At 53.8% G+C, this 27,749-nt stretch overlaps 1 protein-coding gene across 1 annotated transcript in view; it reads left to right on the top strand.

Moving 5' to 3' along the window:
- Positions 1 to 9,632: 9,632 nt before the first annotated feature.
- The window catches only part of SLCO2B1 (solute carrier organic anion transporter family member 2B1), a 54,021-nt gene continuing 35,904 nt past the window's right edge, over positions 9,633 to 27,749 (top strand). Inside the window, exons 1-4 of the mRNA XM_084893379.1 lie at positions 9,633 to 11,045; positions 11,078 to 11,390; positions 24,681 to 24,811; positions 26,323 to 26,460. Coding sequence (XP_084749505.1) covers positions 11,375 to 11,390; positions 24,681 to 24,811; positions 26,323 to 26,460 — 285 coding nt within the window. The 5' untranslated portion in view covers positions 9,633 to 11,045; positions 11,078 to 11,374. The remainder of the gene's footprint in view (positions 11,046 to 11,077; positions 11,391 to 24,680; positions 24,812 to 26,322; positions 26,461 to 27,749) is intronic.

Raw genomic sequence — 27,749 nt, 5'->3', positions numbered from 1 at the left:
AGCAGCAATTGGCATCCCCATGTGAGAGATGAGAAAACCGAGGCTCCGATGTGAAAGGAATGGTCCATGTCACAGCAAGCCAAGGACAGGGCGGGATCTGGTCTCAGATTTGCTAGCTCTGAACCAACGAGCCAGGCAAATGAAAAAAAAAAAAAATGTGAGTGGGAGAGGATTCTAGAAATAGGCAACCCTGGCAGAGAGCTGGATAGCAAGGCGAGGAACAGGGAGAAAGAATCTTGACCCCGATAACAGAAGCCGCTGCCCTTTATTGAGTGCTTGCTTATGCTAACGACTGTGCCAGGTGCTCACATATTCCACGAGAGTCTGTCTGAGCCAGGGGTCCTCAAACTTTTTAAAGTGGGGGCCAGATCACGGTCCCTCAGAGAGCTGGAGGGCCGGACTATATGAACTACTAATTCCTACTGTAACACCTCGGCTGCGCTCACTGCCCAAAAAACCTGGCGGGCCGGATCAGACTCCTCTGCGGGCCGCATGTGGCCCGCGGGCCGTAGTTTGAAGACCCCTGATGAGCGGTGGTTTTTATTACTCTTGCTTTATAGATGAGGAAGCTCAGAGAGGTTACGTAACAAAGCCTGCTTTGGTCCCTCCTCTGGGACCACAGTGAGTCGCTGTTAGAATCTTATCTCTTCCCAAGGCCTATATCTCTTAACTATCAAGGCTTAGAGAAGTGTTTGAGGCAAAGTAGTCAGAATTTGACAACTGCATATGGAAGCGTCCAAGATGACGCTCAGTGTTCTGGACTGGATGTCAGTAGAGATGCAGCGATATTGACTGAGGGTGAGGAGCAATGCTGGTGAGACGGAGAGAGACAGAGCGTCACCGATGACTTTGCAGGGCAGGGAGCTGGCCTCCACTCTGGTGGGACCTTCAGAGTTGTTTTCTGTTCTGAGCTCAGAAATGTTCCTGAAATACATGGATTATCTCCTGGAGACATTTCTGGACCTCCCCATTCTCTGAGGAGGGTGAGACCTGGACTGTGAATGCTATGGGCCTCCCGTGGTCCCAGGATAGAGAGACAGCAGGGTTGGTCCAATTTCAGTGGGCAATGCTAATGACACCTGCTTATTTCCTTCCCTTTCTTTTCAGCCTGCACCACACTAGCACAGAGCTTGCTCTCAATAGATACTTAATTCAATGAACAAACCCATTTTACAAAAGATGAAACAGAGTCTTCAAGAGCTAAGTGCTAGGCGTGGATCTATATCAGTCTGGTACTAAGATCTGAGTATGTGTTCACCATACGGTCTCTCGTTAGGAGGAGAACAAACTCTCCTACAATCTCAGCATCTTCACAAAATCTTCCCACCACCCTGTCTTAAGTGAGATTTGTCCTCAACCTGGGCCCCTAGACCTGCAAACTTGTCTTTATTACCCCCACCCCCCTTTCTTACCTTCTTCTCTCTCACCAGATCATGAGAAGTCTAGATTCTGGGCTCAGAAGCTTCTCTTCTTCTCTGTTCACCATCCCTTGCTCTCCCATTCCTTCCACTGGCTAATTCCCATCAACAAATGGTGGGAAATCTGCTCAACTATCTCTGATTTAAAAATACAACAAAATCTTCCCTCACCCTTCATTGCCCTACAACCATTCACTTCTCTTCACAGCCAAACATCTCGAAAATGTCTCCCAAGCTCTGCGAGCCTCAGCTTCCGGATTTGTAAACTGGGGGTTATAATGGGCAGTTGGGAATTGTTAACTGAGTTAATGCAAGTAAAATGCTTAGAACAGTGCTTGGCACATAGGAATGTTGGCCCTACTATTGTATCCATTTTATAGTTGAAACTGAGGCTTAGAAAAGGGAACTGCCCAACACCACACAGTTGGCACAGCTCAGGCCTGCGTGACTCCAAAGACTGCATTGGTTTGCTTATGCTGACGTGCCTTCTCTTGTGGTCATTTCTGGAAGATGGTTGGTGTTTTTTAACTGAAGAGGCAGGAGTAGCCAACTTAAAGCCTCTTGGAGGAGATTCTGTGTCCCTCTAGGCTCCCTGTCTGGGCCCAGCTCTGATTCTGACAGTGAGGCAGGACAGTAGGAAACTAGGAAAATTCTTTCTAAAGTGGAATGAGGGAAATTGAGACAAAATAATTCAATAAAGCCCATTGATTTAAGTAATTTACAGTCAGCTAGTGAATCACAAGGGCTGCCTTTCCTGACCAAGGACACTTAGTAGCAATGATTCTCACATTCCAGACCATGCAGGGGCAGACCCATCTCCTCCCATCCGTCTCCAATGACATTCTGTAAAGATAAAACTAACCAGAAAAAAAACAAAAAAGATAAAACTAACCAGAGAATGACCCTGACTCCTGTATACACTCATTTTGATGAATCGACATATTGAAGGACACACCTGAAAAACTAATATATATTCCGTTATCACCCTCCCTGGAGACCTTCCGTAGGATGCCCTTCAGAAGAGCGATAAAAGCCTCAAGACAAAGCACCCAGCACAGGCTCTCTCCGGAGCACACCCACGCCTTTTCTTGGGCACGAATTTTTTACTTTCCTTTCCTAAACTCTAAGGATTCCCACCAGACTTTCAACCAGAGTAGGAATGGGCAGCAGCAGCTCATCCTTGGCTTGCCCTCTGACCCTGTCTCCAAGGCCCCTTTTCTCTGACTTTCCAGTGAGCCAAAAGCTGCCCCGCCTTGGCTCACTTCTGCTCTTTGACTTTCATTTTTCAGTGAACTCAGCCCAGTGTGGCTCACTTCTTTCCTCTAGCATCTCTAGAGAGCCAGAGCAGCCCCACCTGGGCTCTCTCTTGCAGCTTCTATCCTCAGCCCTTTTTGTTTCACTGCCCCCAGTTTTATTTATTTATTTTTTAGTATATTTTATTGATTTTTGTACAGAGAGGAAGGGAGAGAGATAGAGAGTTAGAAACAATAATGAGAGAGAGTCATCGATCAGCTGCCTCTTGCACACCCCCTACTGGGGATATGCCCGCAACCAAGGTACATGCCCTTGACCGGAATCGAACCCGGGGCCCTTCAGTCCCCAAGCCGATGCTCTATCCCAGGGGTCCTCAAACTTTTTAAAGTGGGGGCCAGATCACGGTCCCTCAGAGAGCTGGAGGGCCGGGCTATATGAACTACTAATTCCTACTGTAACACCTTGGCTGCGCTCACTGCCCAAAAAACCTGGCGGGCAGGATCAGACTCCCCTGGGGGCTGCATGTGGCCCGCGGGCCGTAGTTTGAAGACCCCTGCTAGTATCCATTGAGCCAAACCGGTCCCGGCTGCCCCCAGTTTTAATAAACGTTCTCTCAAAATCACCTGGACTCGTGCTGTGAACTTTTTCCTGCGCAAAGGGAAGAACCCACACACTACAGGCCAGCCAAGGCAGGCCTACTCCAAGCCCAGTCCCTGTCTGGTGACACCACCACCAGGAAGCCTGTGTGCCTGAGAGATCCACTCCTGCCCTCGCCTGCTCCGTGTGGGACACCTCAGGCCCGGGCTCTCCCCTCCCCTAGATAGACAGATCTATCTTCCATGCAGAGGAAAAAATTAAGAAGCAGGCATTTAAACAAGGCCAGAACCACTCCGGCGGTGAGAAGATTATAGACATGAGTGCCAGGAGCAGTTGGAGTGAACAAACCTAGGAACAGTGTGTGTGGAGTGGAGGGAGCAGTGTTTGGGGTGGAACATGAGAAGGAGAGAATTAAGCAAAATGCAAGCTGACAATGTCCCAACTACCAACACCGACGAAAACAAGTTAGCTTGTTCCAGCCACTCCGGAAAGAGTTACAACAGAGGCAAGCTGGGGGTCTTGCACCAGCCCAGCCTGGGCCCGATGCCAGGCAGAATTCTCCCTGCCCAGCACTTCTCACTGGAGTACCTGCGGAGGGCCAGCCTGGCTGAGAAGCAGCTGCCTGCACACACTCTGCTTCCTACCTTCCCCGTCTCAGGCTCCCAGCCCCACCAGGAGAGGAAGCGATTCATCTTGCTGGATGAAGCAGGCGGCAGGCGGCCCCGGCAGCTGTCCTAAACCCCCAGTCACAGAAATGAATCCGGCAGTAACGGCCTATGGATCTCTTTTGTTCACTGGCCAGTAGATTGTTGTAATTCTCTCACTAGATCAGTGGTCCAGCAAACTGCAGCTTGAGAGCCACATGTGGCTCCCGAGCCGAGGTTTGCTGCTCTGTTGACTAATGAGTTGACCGACCCCTGGGATAGGGGCTTAATCACGAGGAACATAGCCTGTCATTATTGGAGTGGAGAGTCTATGAAACTCCAGCGTTTCGTTTTTATGTGGGGTAAACTGTAACTCCAGCGGAACGGCGATACAGAAAGATTTTGTCACACGGCCTGGTTTCCATTTAGCCACTGCTCCTCGCGGTCTCCGTCGGGATAGACGCGTTTACGGAACTGGCTGCCCTGAGCCTGCTGTGCCAGCAGCCTCAGACCTGCAGTGCCCTTGGCAGCCGCCCCTTTCCCTGCTGTGCTGAGGAGCTCGGCACCACGTGCTTCTCCACCCATCGTGCCACGTGCTCTTGTTCCTTTCGACGCATCGTGTTGTGCACAGAGATGCGATGGTCCCGGCGATTCTTCGCCTCCTTGTACACACTATGCAGCCGTTCCCAGTAAGTAACCTTTCCAGGCCATACCGCTGTTAGTCCTCTGGACATGAGAAAGGTGATGGTGCTTTTGAACCCTGCCTACTGTCACTTCTCCAGATCAATTGCATCCTGGATGTTTTTTTTTTAAAAATGTATCTTACTGATTTTCTTACAGAGAGGAAGGGAGATGGGTTGAGAGTTAGAAACATCAATGAGAGAGAAACATCAATCAGCTGCCTTCTGCACACCCCCTACTGGGTATGGGCCTGCAACCAAGGTACATGCCCTTGACTGTAACTCGAACCTGGGACCCTTGAGTCCGCAGGCTGATGCTCTATCCACTGATCCAAACCAGTTAGGGCACATCCTGAATGTTTTTGATGGAAGCCTGTTTTGCATCGTCTATAGCAGCTGGGTGTTTTTTGCTCATTATCAGTAGATTCCCCAATTGAGGTACCATATTTTTAAATCACATAGATAATCAACCCTATTGCTGATACGGCCGAGTTGGTGTCTGGAATAATCACATGTATTTCTTTGAACAGAAAACATAGGCTCAGCCCTGTTCTGAGCACACAGGGTCCTGGTACACTGGTTTTAGGATAAAGGAACTGGAAGAATTCCTCAGGGGTCAGCCCATGACAAGCCTTTCCCCCATATTTAGGAAGAGGTGGCACAGGGGTAAGACTTGGTGTCCAGTTGAAAGATCCTGCTTGCCTGCCATACCCTGGACAGAGGACGGCTGCGTTCTTCAGAGAGGGCCTGCCGCGGTGGCAGCAGGAAGCACCAGCCGAGACAGCAAGGTCAGCGAGGGTCTGCTTGGTGGTCTTGGCGTCCCAGTGATGGGCGGGACTGGCCTTCGGATTTCTTTAGATAACCCATGCGAGCTGCTTCACTTCCTTTCCAGAGCAGTTTCCTGGGTGAAAAGGGTGAAGGGATTAAGCAAAAACAAACAAACAACAACTCATAGCCACAGACCACAGTACGGTGGTGACCAGAGGGAAAGGGGTGGGGGAGGTAAAAGACAGTATCAGGGGTAAATGGTGATGGAAGGAGACTTGACTTGGGGTGATAAACATACAATACGATATATAGATAATGTATTATAGATGTGTACAACTGAAACCTATATAATTATATATAAATTCAATAAAAAAGTAAAAAAATAAAGTCTATTTTGCCTGTTAAAGATAGAAAAAAGTACGGTACTAATTGTTGAGCACCTACCTTCCTACCAGGCACTGTGCCAAGCATGTCCATTTTTTAGCCCCATCCTACAGGTGAGAAAACAGAGGCATAAAGAGTGAAGTAACACATGGATATGGAGTTTCAGTTTGGGAAGACGAAGAATTTCTGGAGAGGGATGGTGGTGATGTTTGCAAACAATGTGAATGCACTTGATGCCACTGAACTGTATACTTAAAATGGTTAAAATGGTAAATTTGATATTATGGGCATTTATCACAACAAAAATACCTACAGAAAATTAAGTAGCATAGCTCCCAAGTGGAGAAGCCAGGAGTTACACCCTCATGGTCTTGACCACCCACTATTTCATCTCGCTTGTAAGTGAAGACACTGAACTTGCAGAAGACAGTGACAGAGGGACAAGGGCCCTCTAGAGCAGCTTAGAACCATGGATTTATCCTGAGGGCTGGGGTTGGGGGCAGGGACAGGATCGTAAGCAGGGAGGATGGGTATGGTTAGATTTAATGGTTGGAAAGCTTCTTCTGATTCCCAAGAAGATGGGCTGGAAGGTAAGGCCAGAGGTGAAGAGGAGGCTGGGGTGTGGCCCAGCCAGAGCTGCTGGTGGTGGGAGGAAGTGGGCCGGTTTGAGAGACGTGTGAAGAGGAATAGACTGTGTGGAGGGGAGGGAGAGTGAGGAGCAGGCGGTGATTGCTCTTCCCGGTCTGCTTCTGGCCTATCCCTGCCAGTAATCCTCCCAGCCCCCTTTCCCTGATTGTCATCTTGCAGAAAAAGCCCGAGCACAAATCTCTTCTGTGGCCCCCAGGGGGCAGTGTTGCAAAGTCTTCAGGAAGTTGGGGCTCTTGCTCCAAACTGCCTGCAGTCAGGGGCATATGTTTGCTCCTGGTCTTCTCTCCCAGCATCCCCGCCCCCATGCCCTCTCTCCCAGGAGCTTAATTATTAATTACTGTAATCCCTCACGTCCCGAACGTGGCACTTTACAAACGCCAGCCTCCCACAGTCCCTCCCAAAAGGCAGGGATGGAGCACAATGAGACCTTTCCTCTTCCCACTTCCCCCCACCCCCTCTCACACACACTCATTATATAATAAGCTAACTGAGGACCAGGCAGGAAGTGGAACCTGACCAATGCCAATGTGCTGGTGGCAGAGCCGGGGCTGGGGCCACAGGCCAGCCAATGCCGAGTCCTGACCTCTGAGAGGGGCCACCCTGTAGCACCCACAGAACAATAGCAGCTAACAAGGGCCTGCTAACACCCAGCCTGCCTGCTGAACCCAAACTGGCCCTGGAGCTCCCTCCCACCTCAGGAGGCCTTTTCCTATGACTTATTTTCATGGGATTGTCAGTGAGGTCAGACCCACCTGGCACACCCCTGATTTACGTCTCCCTTTCCTCCGCTTCCAGAATTATAAGTCACTGCCATTGCCAGCATCTCCGTATGAATAATGGCTCGCGTTTGCTCGGCTCTCCAGAACTTAGCAAGGACTACCCATCCATCAGCTCATCTGAGCCTCATAGCGGCCATGGGAAGCATTTCACAGACAAGGACACTGAGCATCAGAGAGGGCAAGTAACCAGCCCCGGGTTCCCCAGCGAGGCCGCGGGAGAGCTGACTCTCCCCTGGAGAGAGAAGCTATGCACGTGCCACGGGGACGATAGGGCGAGATGATAGAATTTAGTGCAGTTGTGCCAGGAGGTCTCCTGCCACCTCCATTTTACAGATGGGGAGACTGAGTTTTGGATCTTTTTACTGGTTAGGATTGAACTCATGTTAGGATGGAAAAGCTCATGTTCTTTCTGGGGCACAGGTTCAGGGAGGGGTGCAGAGCTTCTAGCATGGCATGCATCCTCTCTAGGCTGGAGGGAGAGGCTGGTGGGAGGTGGAGGCAGTTGGGCAAAAGGGCTTCCTGAGGAGGAACCGCCCAGAGGGGGTTCGGAGGTGCTGGGCTGGCTGTGCCGAGCCAAGGTGGTGGGGCCGCGGAGCCAGGCCAGATGCCCATCTGCCTGCCAACCTGAGCTCCTCCTCACAGGGTTGGGAAATTTCCTGGGTTCTGACCCAAGAGGCGTGCCAACAGAGATGGGGAAGTCCTGAACTGTTGGCAGGACGGGGTCTGTTTCTCATCCACCACAGAGAGAAATTGAAACATGAGGACAGACGGTCCTGACACATACAGCAGAGCCAGCCTCTCTTCGGCTTTCAGTCTCCCAAACTCAAAAAGGGAAGTGTGGAATGGAATGAACTTGACGTTCCTTCCAGCTCTGACCTCCTGAGTGCCGTGCATCCCTCTTCGCTGTCCTGGCCTCAGACCCCAACCTCTGCTGTCCGTACACCTGACATGAGGCCCGGGGCAAGTAGCCAGCGTCGCTGAGTGTCAGAGTCCTCATGAGTGGAATTAACTAGGACTTCTCCTTCCTTGGACGGATTTAAAGAGCCATGCATGGGGGCAGGTCTGCACAGCTTGGGGTCTGACCCCCAGGCAGCACCTGGGGGCGGGGAAGGCTGTGGCTCTGGCTGAAGCTTTCACTTGTCTGCTCAGACAAGCGCTCATTTATAGATATCCGGCCCCTGGCTGCCAGGCCAGGGGGAAGTGGGAGCAAGGGTGCTGAACGGGCAGTTTGGACCCTTTTCAGGAAGAAGCCTCTGGGCACTGTTCCTCCTGCCCCACCCCCCACCCCCGCCAATCTCCTGGGCATCCTCACAGCGATTCTCATAACAGTTCCGAAGGTCGGCATCTTGAGCTCACAATCCCCATTAAACAGATGCGAAGACAGAGACGCAGAGAGGGGAAAGGACTTGCTCCAAGTGCCACTGCAAGGCAGTGACAGAGCTGGGACCCGAATTGAGGTCTGGAGCCTGGAGCCCAGGATTCTTCCCTTGTACCCAAGCTTAGCGAGTTCTAGAAAATGAAGTCTCCTATTTTGCCTGGTTTGCAAAAAAGTAAACAAACCAACAACAACAACAAAAACAAAAACATTTTTCTACGTGGGTTGATGCAGAGAGGGGAAGGGCTCGGGTTCTGCAAACTCCCTGAGGTTTGATGAACAGCGTCAGGCTCGGCACGAGGACACGGGACTGTGCGAACGTCACGGGGCCTGGACGCTGCAAACCGTGTCAGGCTCTGCCAACAGCACCAGACTCAAAAAAGGCATCATGTTTGCAAAGTGGGGGATTCGCAGATGGTGTTGCAATCCGCACATACCGTGGGGCTCCATAGAGTGCAAAGGGCTCAGCAAACACCACACTGGCCGGTGGCAGAGCCGGAGTGCAAACACGTTGTTGGTCAGACCTCAGCCTGGGCTGCCCACAGTGGGGCCTCAATGCAGGATGAGCCAAGAGCCATTCAAGGGCTTGTGAGCCTAACTCCCAGAGGCTCCTGGGTACATGACCCTTGCTCCTAGTCCACAGGTGAGTTCGGGATTATTCTTGGACCAGGATGTGTCAGCCTGGGGAGGCTGAGGTGGTCAAACGGAGACCGTGACTATGTCTTCCATGCCTCGGGGGGTGCTATGCATTGAGGTGAACTTTATCAGGCAAGTCAGTCCTGTGGTAGGAGGGAATGGACCACGTGTCTGACCGGTGGGGCTCAGACCAAACCTGGGTTCAGCAACCTCATTACTTGGGTTGGGGCCAGGAAAGAATTCAAAGTCCAGACCCAAACTGTAAGAGAACACTTACTGGGTAAATCACAGAGGTAGAAAAAGTAATGGCTAGAAGAAATGAGCTTAGCAAACAAGCTCATTCTGAAGGTAAAAGAAGGGCTTTGGAGCAAGGGAGCAGGGAAGCTATTAGTAACTCGCCTGGGGAGGGGGCGAGGAGGGGGTGGGGAAAAGGGAGGAAAAGGCTCAAGGGTATTCCCTGGAGGGAGAGCGCGCTGGGTCCTCCTTCCTGAGGGTTTAAAGGTGCAGAGTTTAGGGCAGGTCCCAGGGAAGATCTTAGCACACTGCCGACCAGTAATTTTATTGCTAGCTTTACCCAGTGGCCAGATAAGTTTCTACTGAGCGAGTACAAAACACGTTTTACATAAACGTTAAAGGCACGCTTTAAAATTACATACCCACTGCATTTTGAAGTTATTTGTTACGTGTTCTTACAGGTTAATATCTTTTTAAAGTGTGACACTTTGTAAAACACTAGGAAGCAAGAATTCTCGTAATCCATCTGCCATGCTAATAGAATATTCAGTAGTTTTCCAGGTGTGTCCTTTCAGGGTTGTGGTCTCCACTGACTGATGGGTCAGCACCGGGGAGGGGGGGTCATTATTCAGTGCAGCTGGTCCTGAGAGCAGCCCTAGAGTCACTGGTCTGGTTCTATTGGTTTTCCGGGCCTGGAGCTGAAAAACAACTGAGGCACCAGTTGTTATCTCCAGGGAGGAAAGGTCAGGGGGTCTGAACCTCATGACCAGAGATATGCTGGGGGAGGAATGGCCACCCTGGGGTGTAGGCAGGGGAGGCCCCACTACAATCGATTGTCTGTTGTCAGACACCTGGAGCTTCCCATCCTGGTGACCTTCTGTCCCTGCCCCAACGTCTTTGCTCTGCTCACGTCTGCCTGACTGCCTACAGCAACCCCAAAACACACCCAGACCAATCCCTATGCGTAATTTCTTCATCCCCCAGAGCCAAGGTAGGGGCAACTGGGCTTCCAGAAAGTCTAAAGGAACCTTTCTTCTCTCAACCATGCCCCTTCCATTTGGAATCAGGAAAGTTGCACCTCCACCAATCTCATACGTAGTTGTCCTCCTGCTTTTCTTTCCCCCTGACACCCTCCCCCATCAAGAGGGCCATCCTTTATGTGAGTCCCTACCAAGTGGGCTGGCCATTGCGATTCCCAGTGGACAGAGTCCCTCCTTGCTCCAAATCCTTGGAGGAGATGGGGGTTCAGTGAGAGGGAACCAGAGCCTGAGGAGGACAGGGGTTCGGTGAAGGGGACAGTGAGGAAACAGGGGCTCAGGAACAGAAACTCAGCGAGGGGGACAAGAGCATGGTGGGCCAGGGAGCACAGTGAGAAGAGTCGGGACTGAATGACCCCAGGGCTTGGGGACACTCCCATTGGCCCCACCTCTCCACTGCTAACAGAGGAAGAACAAATATCCGAGGGAAATGCTGAGGCCAGAGGCTGGGGAGAAGCAGGCTGTCTGCAGCCTCCTCCCATCGGCGGGGCTGGATCTAAACAAACCCAGCCTCCTTCACAACTGGCCAGGGCTGCCCCAGGCAGAGATCAGAGGAATTCAGAGAGAGAGACACAGAGAGATTGTGAGTTTGTAAGCCAGGTTGCAGAGAGAGAGAGAGAGAGAGAGAGAGAGAGAGAGAGAGAGAGAGAGAGAAGAAACAAGTGAGCAAGGCAGAGAGGCACTTGCAGAGTGGGGTCAAGTTTGAGCAGGACTTCCCTGCCCACACCTGGAAAAGGCAGCTGCTGCCTTGTGATCGAAGAAGCACCGGCCAGCGCCTGGAGGCCCCACGGTAGCGCGTGCCTGCTGCGGCTTGAGCCTCGCCTCTGGGAGTCCCTGATAAGAGCTCACTCCCTCTCTCCCGCTGCGCTCTGGTCCTGGGGCTGAAACAGGGGCTGGACCTCACTGCACCCCAAGCCGTCATGGGACCCAGGATAGGTAAGTCCAGACAGAGGAAGAAAGGGGTATCGGGAGGGAATATGGGGGCCGCATTCTCAATGGTGTGTGTGTGTGTGTGTGTGTGTGTGCAACTGTTGAGCCAAAATGGGTGTGTTGGGGTGAGGTGGGGCAGGGGCGGGGTGGGGGTGGGAGGGAGACACCTCGCGGTTCCTTACCCGGCACCTGTGAGAGTGAGTGGAATAAATGAGTGAATTGCGGGAGGGGCAGGAAGGGACGCTGTTTACCCAGCTGGACATAAGAGACCTTATGAGACCGAGCGACTGTTAGCGTAAAAACATTCAAACCCGTAAAGAATTGTTGTGAGTTTATTTGAGCCAAACTGTCGACAATGGCCAGGAAGCAGTGTCTCAAGGGATTGGGATAGTGCTCCAGAGAATGGCAGTTTTTACATCTATTTTTATCCATTGCTATCAAAGGAGGGGGACATAGGTGGCTTATATGAAATCCACGGGTGACAGAGAGAGGGTGACCGAGAGAGCTGGGAGAAAGCAAAGTGGGGAAGCCTTTGGGATTGGATAAAAAGTAAAATGCTGGACACATACTTGGGTGGGTGCAGGATAGTTCACAGTCAACAACGAACGTGATAACAATGAAGGAATTTGTGGTATCCTGGTGCTCAGGCGCATTAGATGGTGCTCCAAGGGGTCCTGAAAAAGGGAAGTTACATGTTACCCTGACATTTCAAGGATATGTTACCATAGATGCAAATAGGCCCAGTTAGGGTAAAGGCCCTAGGACTACCCACCATAACGGCTTTTAGTTAAAGTTTAATTTCAGACCATCCTTCGTGATTACTTTAGGTCTCTGAGTTTGCCAGATGGCCATGAGCTTGTCAGGTTAGCGTGTGGCCCCTTTTGTCCACACAACCAACAGGGCAATAGAAAGGCAACCTGCCCTTCCGATTCCTTCACCAAGCCCTGTTTCCCCTCTCTGAAGCAGCCAAAGAGAGAGACAAACACCGCAGGAAAAAAGAGAGGTAGAGACACAGTGTAGTCAGAGGCAGAACAAGTCCAGAGATATGCAGAGTCGGACAAAGGCCAGGCCAGCACAGACACAGGGAGAGAAGACAAAGCTTAGCAGGTGTCCGCGGGAGCGTGCCCAGGGACCCAGAAGCATGCAGAGACCAGCCCCCGAGAGAGGGCTGCAGGAGAGACTAGGAGAGAGGACCCGAAGGAGACAGATTCAGGACAGACCTACAGATCTGCAGACAGAGCCGCAGAAAGACCAGCAGAGAAGAGACTGTGTGCATCGGCTGCCAGGTGGGGAGGAGGCCAGAGGGGAAAGAAATGCCTTGAAGCCCTGAGAAGCCAGGCCCGGGAGTGACTGAAGCGCCCTGCGGAGAGGGCGGTGGTTCTGAACGTAGTGCTGAACTTTTCCTAGGCCTGGGGAGGAAAGTGGAAGAAACAAGTAATCTTTGATCTTCGGACAGGGTGGCTCTCTGCACTGGACCCTGCAGCGATCACCACTGGCGTCCCTCCAGCTGCCTGTCCCTCCTCACCGTGTTGGCCTCACGCCGATTCAGGCAAGGCCGGGCTTGCTCCCTGGAGTGCGGCCGTGAGGGCTTGGCGAGCTGATGGAGGCTGAGCTGCCCGGCAGGCAGACCGGGCTCTGTCACAGCCCGGTGTGGGGACTGTGGCCTGGCAGGAAGGGTGGGGACGGACACTTCCTCTGGGGGCCTCACCGGAGAGATGACGATGAGGTTTGGAGATGGGCCACTGACAAGCCAGTTTCCCCATCGGCCTTGGGAGCTATGGGACGGGAGAGTGGGCGATCCTATGGGCATGGGAAGGAACTAACCTAGAGACTTGGTCCATTACTGCACCAGCTCCCCAGCCCTGCCCTACCCTGACTGTTATTCTGAGCCCTGCTAGGCTCTGTTCTGGAATATTCTCTAGCTGTCCCCCAATTCACACACACACACACCACCAACACCTACAGCCATGAAGCAGGATGCCGGCCCCAGCACCTGCCCGCTCTGCCACTAGAAGGCACACCTGGCCCATCTCCCTAAGTCCCAGCCCGAGCTGTGGCCGCTTCCCCAGGCTCTCTTTCCGGTCCAAAAGCAGCCTGAGGGACATGGGGATGCTGGTGGGGCAGGTCCAGAGCCCGAAGCCTGAAAAGAGACCCAGTCCCAGCTCGCTGGAGGGGGAGGGACCAGCGGTCCGAGCCAGAGGCTGAGAGGAGCCTTGGTCAGACATGGCTCTCAGCAGGGACCCATCGCCAGCTCACCACGTGCCCTCAGGCCACAGGGAGAGCTTCCGTGTCTGTGTGTGTGTTGGGGGGGGGGGGGGGCGGAGGACAGGAGCTGAGGCAGGAGTGGGGAACCTTTTTTCTACAAGGACCATGTGGGTAATTATAACATCAGTTGTGGGCCGTACAAAATTATCAACTTAAAATTTAGCCTGCTGTGTACATGGTCAAACATTTAATTGACTCGCCCCTGCTGCCTTCGCGGGTGATTGTGCGGGCCTTCCAGGGCCCAAAGGGCAGGCTGTCCCTCACCCCTGAGCTAAAGCCAGCCCCATTTTTAAAACAAGAATATATTTTATTGAGTTTTTACAGAGAGGAAGAGAGAGGGATAGAGAGTTAGAAACATCGATGAGAAAGAATCATCAATCAGCTGCCTCCTGCACACCCACTACTGGGGATATACCCGCAACCAAGGTACATGCCCTTGACCGGAATCGAACCTGGGACCTTTCAGTCCACAGGCCCACACTCTATCCACTGAGCCAAACCAGTTCTGGCGCCAGTCCCATTTTGTGATTCGGAAAAGCCACTGTCCCCGGCTCTACGCCTTTGCTCAGCTTTACCTTCACCGGGAAGCCCCGCCCTCCACCCACATCCCGTTCTGGTGAAATCTGCCACTTTCCAATGCCTCCAAACCCCACTCCCGCAGCAAGCCTTTCAGACCGATTCTCCACTAGCGGCAGCCTCTCTCCCACATGCTGTGTGACCCTCTCTTTGTGCTTCACCCTCCTTTGTTCCCTGTGTTGTTTCTGCTGCTTTCCTCCAGCACTTCTGGGTTCAAATGTGAGCCAACCCAGGGCAGAGAGCTGGGGCCAGAGAAAACACCGCAGCCCGAGGTTCACATCTCAGCTCTGCAGCACTGGCTTTGTGGGAACGCAGAGAAGGCGGTGACATGCTCTCACCTTTGTGACAGGAGAGGAAACAGATGCTCGGAGAGGGCAAGGGACTCGCCCAAGGTCGCCCTGCAAGCACGTGGCAGCGTGGGGGCCGGAATCCAGCTTTCCCTGATGCCACAGCCCTTTCCTCTCTGTCCGTGCCCAGGGCTTCTTCTGCCCCTCCCCAGACCCCACGCTGGGGAGCCTCCACCTACGCTGGGCACTTCCCCCCGGACTCCGGACAAAGCCAGTGTCCCTGGGGGCCAGTGACTGGGGCAGTACGTATGTGGGGACGCGTTATTTCCTCCCAGGCGGGGCCTTGCCTGCTGAGCCAGATGTCGGGCAGCTGTGAACCACACGGGGCGCTTGCTTGGACCCCCCAGTCGGGTGCCAGGCATCCAATGTCCAGTCTGCCTCTGTCCCTTTCCGGGACCTCCTTTCCCCATCTGAACGGTGTTGGCCAAGGTGGTCACTCGCTCCCTTCCTATTCCGAGAAGCTCAGTCTTCGGTCTTTGGCGGGAGCCGTGGAGCAGAGGCCTCTGCTGAGGGCAGGGTCCGGTCTCTCCTTCCGTGTTAAGGGCCTTGGCTATCTGTAGGAGGCCAGCCTGGGCCTCAGCCACACCCTAGCGGTAGAAAGGAAGAAAACTTGGCCCCGACCACTCCTACCACCCCTCATGGCCTGCAGCCCCGAGCCCTAAGCACCAATGCTTGGCATTACAAAGAACAACACCCAACTCACCAGCCTGGCAGCTCCCTGGGGGTGGGGTCTCACTGGATTCATTCCTAAGGCCCCAGGACTCAGCACAGGCTGGGCAGAGGTCATCCCGGGGAAGGCTCGGTACTAAGCTGTCCTCCATCCTCTTCATGTTTTCCCTCCCCTCATGGCATGCCTTCCCTCCCCACAACTTGTTTTGAAAGCCCACTGAGGACTGGAGATTCATGATCTGGAGTGAGGTGAAGTACAACGGGGATCACTGGGGGTAAAGCACAGGGAGTGATGGAGCTGGAAGTAGTGGTTGGAGGCCCAAGGCCTGGGCCAATGACACTGATCTCCGAGCCTCAGGCTCTGAGTTTTAGGCCTAAAGACACTGGCTCAGGGCGCACCCTCCCCATAAGCCCTCATCTCCATGTTCAGGGTCATCCTGGGTCTAGAAGGGTAGCTGGGGCCAGAACCGGGAACAGAAAGTCCCAGCACAGGGTCCCTGACCTGGCTTGGAAACCACCAGAAAGTGCTTGGCCCCTTCCCCCACCCTGCATGGATCTCCTTCAAGAAGCAACAGCTGGGAGGCCTGCAACAGCTGGACCTCAAGCGGCTATTGTCCTCTCAGCAGGCCACCCAAGGGTCCTGCTAAGAGGAGGAATTTCCCAAAGACGACAGCCAAGGTCTATGCCTTTAAGTCTTCCCCCGCCCTGCCCAGCCCCGCCACACTGGGGGGACCTGGAATTCCCTTACAGCCCCCCACCACCCCCACTCTGTTTTCCCCCTCATTCAGTTTACCTCAAAATCAACAATCACGATTTTAAGGTGGGCCAGGTCTTGAGAGATGAGAAGTGGTTTGTCGAGGAGGAAGACACTCCAGGATGAGTAAACGCCCGTGCAAATGTTGAGGGGTGGAAAAAACCGCAATGAATTTGGGGAATGGCAAGCACCTCATGGGGCCCAGAGAGTGGTGTTTACAAGGGGTGAGGGGATCAGACAGAGCGGCTCCCAGTGGCCTTGACCTCCCTGAGGCCGGGGCTTCGGCTCTCAGGCTTCGGCAGATGGCGTGGGAGGGAGGAGGGGCTGACCGTGGTTGACGACTTCAGTGTAACCGGCAGGGCACTTTCCTGTGAGACACTTCTCTCATGTCCAGGGAAGGAAACCGAGGCTTCGAGAAGCCAAATAGGCTGCTCAAGGTCACACAGCCACGGCGTGGCAACACCAATGTTTTCACCCAAAGCCTTTGGCCGGGAGGGTTTCAGCAGGGACCTCAGTCACGTGGTCCTTCAGGACACAGGTCATTTCAGCCTCTGCTCAGTGGGGTTGATCATTGCCTAATTGGAGAAGAGGGGCCAGAAAGAACGCAGGGGGGTGATGAGTCCAGAGGAAGGGCTGAGGGACCTGCCCCCAATGGGGGGGTTTATGAAGGGAGAGAGAGCTGGCCTGGGCCACAGGGGTGAGGCAGGAGGGCCAGCAGGCCAAGGGAACCCAGGCAATCTAGGCGGTGGGGAGGGCTCAAGGCAGGCCCTGGCTATGATGAGGCTCCCTCTTTCCACCCCAGCACCTCCAGAGAGAGGTATGTGCCATCGAAATGAGGAATGGATTGGCCCATATCTGTGCCGGGAATATTTTTTTTTATTTTATTGCAGGCTTGGGCTGTGGGTGTGTTAGTGCTGGAAGCTGGTGGACTTTCCAAAAACATCCTGGCTCCTTAGTGACAATACACCTCCTTCCTTCGTTCCCCCTCTCTCCCATCACCACCACCTTTGGCACTTGAACAGAGTTCCAATATGGTTCCTTCTTTTGCTGTGTTCTCCTCAGTTGAAGCACACAGTGGGGGCTCCTCAGGCTCCCTGAGCAAGTTCACCTCCTGTGGCTTCTGCTATATTTTTCCCATATGTGCCTCCCGGGCTTCCCGAGGTCTTGTTTAAGGTAGATCCTCTCATGGGCCCTCCTGAAGCCCGTGCTCTTGGGATCTCCCCCGGGCGCCCCAGTGCCACCCCAAACTCACCTTGTCTATGGCTGGCCTCCCCACCACCCTACAGTTCTGGCCTCAGTGGTGGCACACCCAGACCCAAAGCTGTGCCTCTTCCCTGCCGCCAGGACACCTCGGCCTCTTGCACTCCCCACCGCTGCTTTCCCACCAAGCCCTGCCCATCCCGCTCCCCACAGGTGCCTCCAGGGATAGCTGTCCATGTGCCACTCCCTGGCCCAGTCCCATTATCACACCCTGCCCGAGATCCCACTCCTGCCTTCTCCTTGGTTCCTGTTCACAGCCTGATTTCTCCACTCTCCCCCACAGACATGGAGGTCTTCCTAGGAAGCCTGATCAGACCTCGTCCCTGGGCTCAGAACAAATCCCAGCCCTTCCACCTGGCCCCTCCAACTGCTCCAGCCTCACCTCCCTACCTTGACCCCAACATTCCAGTCTTGCCAGACTCTTTGTTCTGTGAACAGTCTTTGCACCTTCATACTTCTGCCTTTCTCTCTGATGTTTCTTCCTGTAAGAAGCCGTCCAGAATCTTCCAATCTAGGCTAGGGCCTCTACACTGTGTTTCCATAGTCTCAAAAACCCTAGTGTCGCATTAGAGCACAAGTCATTGTGATTCTGTGTTAGGTGTCTGTCCACACTCCTCCCCTCCCCCACCCCTACCTCATCTCTCTCTCTCTCTCTCTCTCTCTCTCTCTCTCTCTCTCTCTCTCTCTCTCTCTCTCTCTCACACACACACACACACACACACACACACACACACACACTGGAAGCTCCCCAGGGGCAGGGAGTGGATCTACTTATCTCTGGGTCCCCTGTGGCCTGATTTGGGAAGCTGTCAGTGTGTGGGGAGTGAATTTTCATTCTCACTCTTAAACCAACAGGGACCAGCTCTGTCCCTGCCATGGCGACTCTGGGCAAGTCCTGGTCCTAGTTGGCTCTGTTTTCTCACTCTGCAAAGGGGCTAACCAGACCCTGGCTTCCTCTCTGGTGGACTCCCCAGGCCCAGTGCTATTGTGGGGTCACAGACAGGGAATCCTCCAGGCAGGCGAAGAGGGTCCAGGAAGCAGACCAGCAGGCACCCCCAAAGAGGTTCCATCAGGACAAATTGCCACGTGTGGACCCAGCAGCTTGGACTAGTTGAGTGTTGCTATTTGGGAATGTGGGCCCATTGTTGCCAGATTTGCTGATCTTCCCAGAAAAGAAAACAAAAATCTGGAGTTTTGTGTGAAATTTTATGATTTTTAAATGCTGGAAACTAACTTGTTTGAAAACACTCAACAAGCCAAGCATTGTGCAAGCCCTCCAAAGATGCCCAGGAGCCAGCCGTACGCCAGGCGGGATGAAGCATGGCCCAACTCCTCAGGGCGTCATTTGCCTCATGGTCCACAGCTCACACAGCTATGCATGGGCCCGGCCCTCCCAGCTGTAACCTCTGCCTTATATTTTGTCTCTGCCAGGTCCCCTGATGGTTCTGGCAAAGTGTGAGTGGTGGCGTGGGTAGGACAGGGACCTTTCCTTCTCTTGCACAGGGAAATGATTAGGAAAAAAAGAAAAGAAAACGTCTTAGAATGCAGCTGGTGGGAATGGGTGTGTAGGGAGGAGAAAAGAATGCAGCTGGTGGGAATAGGGTGTGAGGGGGCACCCAGAGGGGTTGGTGTTGCCCAGAGATCAGAAGGAGGTGAGAGAGTAATGCTGGGGCTGAGTCCCCCGCAGGAAGGAAACTAGGTTATTCTGAGGCCTGGAAATAGGTTTCCTGGTGAGTTGCAGACAAAAGCTGACAACACTGATGTTCATGAAGCATCTTGGAGTTGATCAAGGACGTTATCCTATGTGACCATCACACAGGCTTGAGAAGCAAAGCTATGGCTCTAGTTTAGAGGCTCGGAGAGGTTGAATTGCTGGCCCAAGGCCATACCAGGTCTAAGTGACCCTAAGTGTTGCTCTCTCTGCTGAGAGACAGGCTGGAACATTCTAGAGAGAAAGCATCATTGCCTTGTTCCTGCTTGATCCAAGACCTCCTCCTTCATCCTCAGGCATTTCCCAGCAGATCCCTCCTGAAAATTCAAATCTGGGCTTTGGTTATGAGTCTTAAGCTCCAAGCATCCTCAAGCCCCTTGGACTGGGGGCACCTTTCCCTCTCACCACACCTCTCTCCAGCCCTCCCTGCGGCCATCAGAAAAGGGTGCTGACTGACCAGTGAACTGACTGACTGAATCCCTGATTAGGTGAAGAATCATCTGGTGAACTCTAGCCAGTTTGGCTCAGTGGATAGAGCGTCAGCCTGCGGACTAAAGGGTCCCAGGTTTGATTTCAGGCAAGGGCACTGAGCCCACCAGGCTGGTGGGCTCAATCCCCAGTAGGGGACATGCAGGAGGCAGCCAATCAATGATTCTCTCTCAGCATTGATGTTTCTATCTCTCTCTCCCTATCCCTTCCTCTCTGATATATATATTTTAAAGAAGAAGAAGAATCAGCTGGTAGAATGACAGACTGTCCCCATGCAATCACCTTTGACAATTCGGGAAGCCAGGCCTGACGAAGAAATGGCTCCATGGGGATTATTTTTGCGTTTGTTCTAAGGCCATTGTTATAGCCACCATCTGGTGTTTGCTGGAGTCAGACAGCTCTGGGTTCCAGTCCAGGCTTTTCCAGTTAGCAGCCCAGGGACCCGGGATCAGTCACCTCCCCTCTCTGTACCTCAGTTTCCTCATCTGTATTATGGAGCCACAGCAGCCACCTGAAAGGATTGCCAGGAGGATGGGTGAGTGCCCAGCTCAGTGTTGCTCGACTGTGGAAGCTCTTAGGACAAGCTCCTCCACCCGAGCCACTTGCTGTAGAGCGTGAGGGATCCTGACTAGGACCGGGTAAGAATCATGACCCAACAACACAGGGTTTGTGGGTGGAAACAGCAAGGCAAGCCTCTTGGGGATAGAGATTCAAAGAATTTGTGGGTACACACTCTGTTGATGGTTTCCCTTGAAAAGCAGATTGGTTTTTCAGGAAGTTCCTATAATAAGCAATCAAACCATTTGCTTGGTCTGGTCAGTCAGGGAAGAGTAAGAAGGAAAAATACTAATAAAAACAGCGGGATATCAAAATCAAGTTAACATGGACATTGAGGCTTTTAGTGTCGCAGCTGAATGTGAGGTGGACGTGTCCTGGTGGACACTGTCTGCACTGGGCAGTGGGGATCATCGTCCCTGCGTTGGGATGAAGAGGCCAGGGGCGCCTCGTTCCAGGCCACGGCGGCAGGATCGCAGCTGGGGAGTCAAACCTGGGCAGCTGCCTCCCAGGACAGTGCGTGTGCATGGAGGGAAGGGGTCCAGTGCTCAGGGCTATGGCTGACTGGGGCAGGATGAGAAGGAGAGACGATCCAGAGATGGCGTTAGCTTGGAGGAGTCAGGTGTGCATGGAAGGGAACGGGATCAGTTGGGCCTCGTGGTCCTGAGGGCTTGAAGTTTTCCGGAAAAGGGAAGGGCAGTGGTGCTCACTGGGGCCTGAGGTGTCCCAGGCCTGAGTCAGGCGCCCCAGATGCCTTATCTCCTGGGAGCAGAGGTTGTGTCCTCACTCTGCAGATGAAGAAATAGGCTCAGAAGAGTGGAGGGTCTCATCAGGCTTATGCAGCAGGTCGGTGGTGACGGGGAGAGCTGGGGTTCAGTCCCGGGTCTGAGGATTTAAAACCGACCGTGTACCTAGGATTTGCTCTTTAAAAAAAATAAATATATATATATATATTATTGATTTTTTACAGAGAGGAAGAGAGAGGGATAGAGAGTTAGAAACATTGATGAGAGAGAATCATCAATCAGCTGCCTCCTGCACACCCCCCACCGGGGATGTGCCCTCAACCAAGGTGCATGCCCTTGACTGGAATCGAACCTGGGACCTTTCAGTTCGCAGACCGATGCTCTATCCACTGAGCCAAACCGGTTTCGGCTGGGATTTGCCCTTGACAGCTGGAAGGTGATGAAGAAAGCAGGCCCCCGAGTCTTTCCAGCAAGGAGCAGGAGGGAAAGGCGGCCCTCCCTCTCCGACAGCTCTCTGAAACCTTGGCCCTCACCACCCTGACTCAGCTGGTGAGAGGGAAGATAATTCCTGTCTCTGGAGGGGGTAGCTAGAGGCAGACTCTCTGCCTTTCAGACCTACCTCCGGAGTCTCACCAAACTGGTAAACAAGGTCTCAGGGCGACTGTTGGACCAGCTTGTCGGGCAGCTGCAGGCAGGTGGCCAGGCAACACCCCAGTGGACAAGTGTCCTGAAAGGCTAGCCAGACTAGTGACTTGCCAGCAGATGGACACGAGTGGGCCTGTGTGTGGACCAGCCACACAGCCCACTGACTGGCACGCAGACCCCTTGCCTGCTCGCTCTGAAGCTGGGGGCTCCGGCTCTTGGAACTACCTGACCTGCCTGGGGCCCCAAAACTTTGTTTTCCTCCCTGGAGAGAAAGGGGCTGGGATTTTTTACTGGGGTCTGGCTCCCTGCTCTTCCCTTCATTCCTACAGCTACCCGGCCCAGCCCAGGTTCACTCCCCCAGCTGCCCCTCTCCTGCCAAGGCTGGCCCCTGACAGTCTTCACAGGACGGGAAGGGCCCCCAGGATGTCACAGGAGAAGGACACACAGCTCTGAACTCAGGACCCTCCTTCTGAGGGGAGCTCTGATCTCCATCAGGGAGTTAAACAGTTTGCTGCCAGTCCCCCAGGAAAGGCCTCAGCCCACAGGAAGGGCTCAGAGGGCATGGACAACCTGTCGGACCAGCCCCATTTAGTGACCGACTGACCACTCCATACACTGGCTCATGGTCTCAGAACCCAGGGGGTCGGCCCAGTGCTTCCCTCTTCTGCTCAGAGGCTCAGGTTGTGGAATGGGCCACAGGGAAGTGAAAGGTTCGGAGTGGGTCCTCTGACCACCTGTCCCTCTCCCTCCTCTATCCCATGGGTTTCTCTCAGAGCTGGGCCTCCGAGTCAGTGACTTCTGCCTTCCCAGCCTCGGCGCCAGCCCATCGTCTGGCTGGCCTGGCCCGGTGGCATTGCTGTCTTCCGGGTGCCTGGCTAGGTTTGCTTGGGCCAGTGCATTGTGCTTCTTCCTCTCATCACACCTGTACAAGGAGCATCAAGTGATGGTGAGATTCACACCTGAGCTTGAGTCCCTGCACCAATGTCACCCGGCAGACCTAGTTACCGCTGAGCCTCAGTGCCTCCTCAGAAGCACAGAGACAGGAAAGCACCAAGGCACTGAGCTGTGGAGAGCCTGCAGGAGCAGGTGGAGCATGTAGCACAGCACCTGCAGTAGTGACTCCCTGGTCTCTGCCGGTGAGGGCCCTGGGGCTTAGAACGGCCCCTCGATATCCGCTGGGAGAGTTTGTTAGGAACCCTTCGGTGAGCTTTGCAGAGTTTCCCTCGTGCCCTTCACTAAGCCAACCCCTCATGGCCTCCCCGTCAGGTGTCGCTTTTGTTTCAATATCTCCTGTTTCCTCTGGGTGTTTATGCCCCCAAAAGGCACTCCTCCCCAGCCACACACACTTTCATTTCCTCAGTCAAGCGCCTCTAGCCATTTGAATGGACATTTCTCCAAAGAAGATATACAGATGGCCAGCAAGCACAGGAAAAGACGCTCAACATCAGTAGCCCTTGGGGGAATGAATGCAAATCAAAACCACATGAGATGTCACTTCACACACCCACAAGGATGGGTATCATCAAAAAGTACTGACAAGAATGCGGAGAAATTGAATCATCATACATTGTTGGCAGGATAAAATGGTGCAGGCACTTGGGAAAAACAGTTTGATAGTTCCGGACATCCTTAAACATAGAGTTATCGGATGACCCAGGAATTCCACCCAAGAGAACTGAAAACATATGTCTACGTAAAAATCTGTACATGAATGTTCAGAGCACCTGAAACAACTCAGGTGCCCATCAACAGGTGACCGAGTAAACACAATGGGGTCTGTGCAAACAATGGAATATTATTCAGCCCTGGAAAGGCATGGAGTACTGATGTATGCTATAACAAGCAAGAACCCTGAAAGCTGTGCTAAGTGAAAGAAGCCAGTCACAAAAGACCACATAGTGTGTGGTTTCACGTATATGAATGTATATGAAATACCTGGAATAGGCAAACCCAGGGAGCCAGGAAAGAGATTAGTGGTTGCCAGGAGCTGGAGGATGGAGAAATGGGGAGTGACTGCTAATGGGTATGGGGTTCCTTAGTGGGGTGATGGAAACCCCACTGGAATTAGTGGTGATGGTATATAACTTTCTGACTATACTAAAAACCACTGAATTGTGTACCTTAAAGGGCTGTGTTTTATGGCATGTGAATTATATCCCAATTTAAAAAAATGTCCTCAGGCTCCCAGGTTCCGAGGAGCGCAAACCACCCGCTGGGGCAGTTCCCGGCCTCCGGCCTCCGGAGCCCCTCCCTGAGTGTGCCTTCCAGGCCGGGCAGAGGCCTCCTCAGATCAGTTTCCAGGCTCCAGAAGGGGCCTGTTGAATGGGAGGAAACTCCTGCAGGTTGAGAAGAATCTGAAACAATGGAGGAGGCTCCCACAGGAAGCGGAGCCCCAGCGGGGAGGAAGGCCATGGAGGCCTGGGCTGCCAGAAGGTACAGGGGGTTTCCATCTAAGTCAGGGGCGGAGTCTCCCAAGGCCAGACTTCTGGCTCCTCGCTGCCATTAAACCTCAGGAGACCCCTAGGAGATGCCTCTGAAGGGGCTCAGCTTCCTCTCAAGACCGTGAGTGGGATACTGACGTGACTGCTGTGGCTGCCATGGGAGAAAACGGACCTGTGTGATGGGGCCAGTGTCCTGTCTACCAACTCTCTGCCTCCTGAGTCATCATCACACCACTTGGGGCCTCAGTTTGGGGGCGGGGGAGAAGGATATTAAAAAGGATGAGTCTGAGGGCCCTCTGCACCAATCACAACATGGTTTGATATATGATTTGGTGACTGGGCTGGTTAGCTCTGTGATGGCATGCAGGGTGCTCTCCTACAGAGGTATTGATTTATTCCAGGAAAAGTCTTTATGCCCTGACTACGCACCAAGCCTGGCCCCAGACGTCTGATTCCAGGCTAAGCCAGACAGACCCAGACACAGACCCAGTCTCCAGGAGCACCCGTATGTCACTGCTCCTGCCCAAGGCGGGCGGAGACTCTGCGTTCTTGCCACTGGGGCCACTGCCTGACCGCTGTGTCTTGCTGAGCAGCTTCTCCCTAGGAGGCAGGTTTATGCTAGGGCTGGAGCGAAGGTGTGAAATCGGTGGCCCCAGGCAGGATCTGGCCAAAGCGGGCACAAGGCGTGCACACCCTCCAGCACCTGGGACTCAGGTGTCCAAAGGCGCATGGACTCTCAGATCCTAACCAGCCCTGAAATACCGTGGGCTGGCTACCTGGGTCATGCCGCTCTCTGGGATTCCGTCTTCGCCTGACCTTCTGGCTGTCTGTCCCTCAGGGCCAGAGGTTACGGAGCCCCAGATGCCAGACAAGGACACCAAGGCCGTGATGGGCACAGAAGACGCAGCTGGAGACAAAGCCGGCCCACACTCTCGGGGCTTGCGGCCAAGCGTGTTCCACAGCATCAAGGTACCGCTCGGGGCCTGGCGGCGGCAGGGCCAACCGAACCCAGCAGAGGAATCTCCGCCACTTGCCGGCGGTGTATCACCAAGCAAGCTGCTGCCTTCCTGAGCCTCAGTTTCCTCATCTGTAGAATGGGTGGCTGTTAGAATCAAAGGGATCATCTAGGAAAGCGCTTAGCTTGGTTTGGGGCACAGGGAAGATGCCCAGCACGAGGTCCCCCCTTCCAGAAACGAAAAAGGGGCTGCTCTGTGGCGATAGGAGACCAGTGTCTCTAACCTCTCGTTTCCCGAGCCCAGTGGTCGGCAAACTCCTTAGTCAACAGAGCCAAGTATCAACAGGACAACGATTGAAATTTCTTTTCAGAGCCAAATTTTTTAAACGTAAACTTCTTCTAACGCCGCTTCTTTGAAATAGATTCGCCCAGGCCGTGGTATTTTGTGGAAGAGCCACACGCAAGGGGCCAAAGAGCCGCATGTGGCTCGCGAGCCACAGTTTGCCAACCACTGGTCTAGAGGGAAAGAGAGGGGCCCAGGGGTCTGAACCCGTGTGGCATCGGGGAAGTTGTGTCTCCAGCACAGGCGGCCTCAATATTCAAGCGCCCACTGGCACCTACAGGGTGCCAGGCCCTGTGCCAGTGCTGTCTCCACAGGCTCTCATTTAGTTCTCACAGTAGGTGAGGGAGGAGGGGAGGGGCGGTAAGAAACATTGCCCTTGCTGTACACAGGGACACCGGCCTCAAAAGAACAGAGTGGATGTTCTTAAGCTTTGGCATAAAAACGCTATTTTTTAATTCTCTGAGGCTAGGGTTTTTTCCTCTTAGGAACTCTGCCATGTTTTCAGGAAGCGGGAGGGGATGTTTGAGGTGGGGCTGGGTGGAGGGGGGAGCAGCTTGGAGATACAGGTTGTCTCCCAGGGGAGCTCTGAGGGCAGGTGGTGGGGGCTGGAGGAGGACGTGGGATAGCTTCCAGGAGAAAGGGGAAGGAGGTGGGCCAGTCCAGCTCCAGGGGCTCTGAGGCTCAGAGGGGCCTCTCACCAGTCTAGGCCCAGGAAGACCCTATTCTCAGTCATGTGGGCTACTTGAGACCCCAGGCCACTGATGGTATCCTGGCAGCTTTTCGTTTGTGTGAGAAGCTACGGCTACTTCAATAACACTCTCTCCCTCTCCCTCTCCCTCTCCCTTTCTTTTTCCCTCTCCCTCTCCCTCTCCCTCTCCCTCTCCCTCTCTTTCTCCCTCTCCCTCTCCCTCTCCCTCTTCCTCTCCCTCTCCCTCTCTTTCTCCCTCTCCCTCTCCCTCTCCCTCTCCCTCTCTCCCTCCCTCTCCCCATCTCTCCTCCTGTTCTTGGCTCTCCCTTACTCTCTCCTCCTGTGTGTATGTCTCCCTTACTGTTTCCCCATCTCTATTCCTTGCTCCTCTCATGGCCTTCCTCTTCCTCTTTCCCCAACTCTATCTCTGTCTCCCCACTGTCTCCCTGTCCCTCTGCCCACTGCGTCACTGTGTCCCCTCCTCCCTCCCGCAGTTCTTCGTCCTATGCCACAGCCTGCTGCAGCTGGCACAGCTCATGATCTCCGGCTACCTCAAGAGCTCCATCTCCACGGTGGAGAAGCGCTTTGGCCTCTCCAGCCAGACCTCAGGGCTGCTGGCTGCCTTCAACGAGGTACTGGCCCCGCCCCCGCCACAGGGTGGGTGGGAGGTGGACTCACACTCCCACAACCCCGATCCTCCCCTCTCCCTGGCCCAACACACATCCTTCCCCTCCCAGGACTGCAGGCTGCCCCATCACAGCGTTGTCTCGGCCAATAGGGGACAAGCCCCGTGTTAGGACAAGGCCCAATGAGAAGACCTCCCCTCCCTGCACAGTCACAGGATAGGCAATCCTGCCTGGGGGGCCCTTTGGTGGGGCTGTTTGAGAGCTAGCCCCTGTCCCCATAGCCCCCCCTTTCCCTTTGATTCCCTTTCCTTTTCGGGCACCTGGCTGTTGCAGTCCCAGGAAAGGATCAGAGGAAGTCATTGAAACGGCAGTGAGAGAGGGTTACCTTAGATCAGAGGCAGAACTTTGGAACCTTGGGGCAGCTGGGGAGAGGTTGATACCAGAGCAGGCGGTACTGAGCTCAGAGTTGCCCAGGGATCCAGGGCCTCTGCCTCTGGGGCCAACAGTCAGGGAGGAGTCGATAAACGGCTTTGTGTGGATTTGGAGATCAGAGTCCAGGCGTGCCAGCCGCTCCCCCACCAGATGTCTGGAGAAGGCCCCTATCCAGAAGTTACTCTCACTTCCCAGCCCCAGCAGATTCCTGTGAGCTCCTCTCCCCGCTAGGCGGCGATGTGTCACATTCCTCCCAAACCCAGTTTGCCAGCTCCACAGCGTTCCCAGATGTTCCTTACGCCCACCTCCAGGCCTCGGGGGAGGGAAAGAGAGAGTCATTGTCTAGCTCTGGGACCCTGGTCCAGCCACTGTCTCTGGGCCTCCGTGTCCCATCTCTACAGCGGAGAGCGGCTGCCCTTCTGGTGTAGTTGGTGGGGAGGGTGCCAGGTGTTAGACCGGTGGGGACAGACCACACCTGGCTTCAGCAACCTGGTTGCTTGGGTTCTGGTTAGGAAAGAATTCAGAGTCTAGACTCCAACAATAAGAGAACATTTATTTGGTAAATCACAGAGGTAGAAAAGGTAATTCCCAGAAGAAATGGGCTTGGGAAACAAGTTGTAGAGATAAAGGAAGGGCCCTTGGAGCTTGGGAGTGAGGAAACGAATGGTAACCCGCCTGGGGATGATGGGGAGAGGGAGAGGAAAAGGGGAGGGAAAGAGTGAGGAAGTGCTCCTGGGAGGGAGACTGGGCTGGGTCCTCCAGCCGAAGGGTTTCAGGGTGGAGATTTTAGGGGAGGTCTGGGGGGGAGATCTCAATAGAATACTCAGCAGCTTCCCAGGTGTCCTTCCAGGATCTAGTCTCCA

The sequence above is a fragment of the Pipistrellus hanaki genome, assembly GCF_964339955.1.
Source record: "Pipistrellus hanaki genome assembly, chromosome: 9".
Classification (NCBI taxonomy): domain Eukaryota; kingdom Metazoa; phylum Chordata; class Mammalia; order Chiroptera; family Vespertilionidae; genus Pipistrellus; species Pipistrellus hanaki.
The sequence above is the reverse complement of the archived record's forward strand: the minus strand, read 5'-3'. Positions and strand labels throughout refer to the sequence as shown.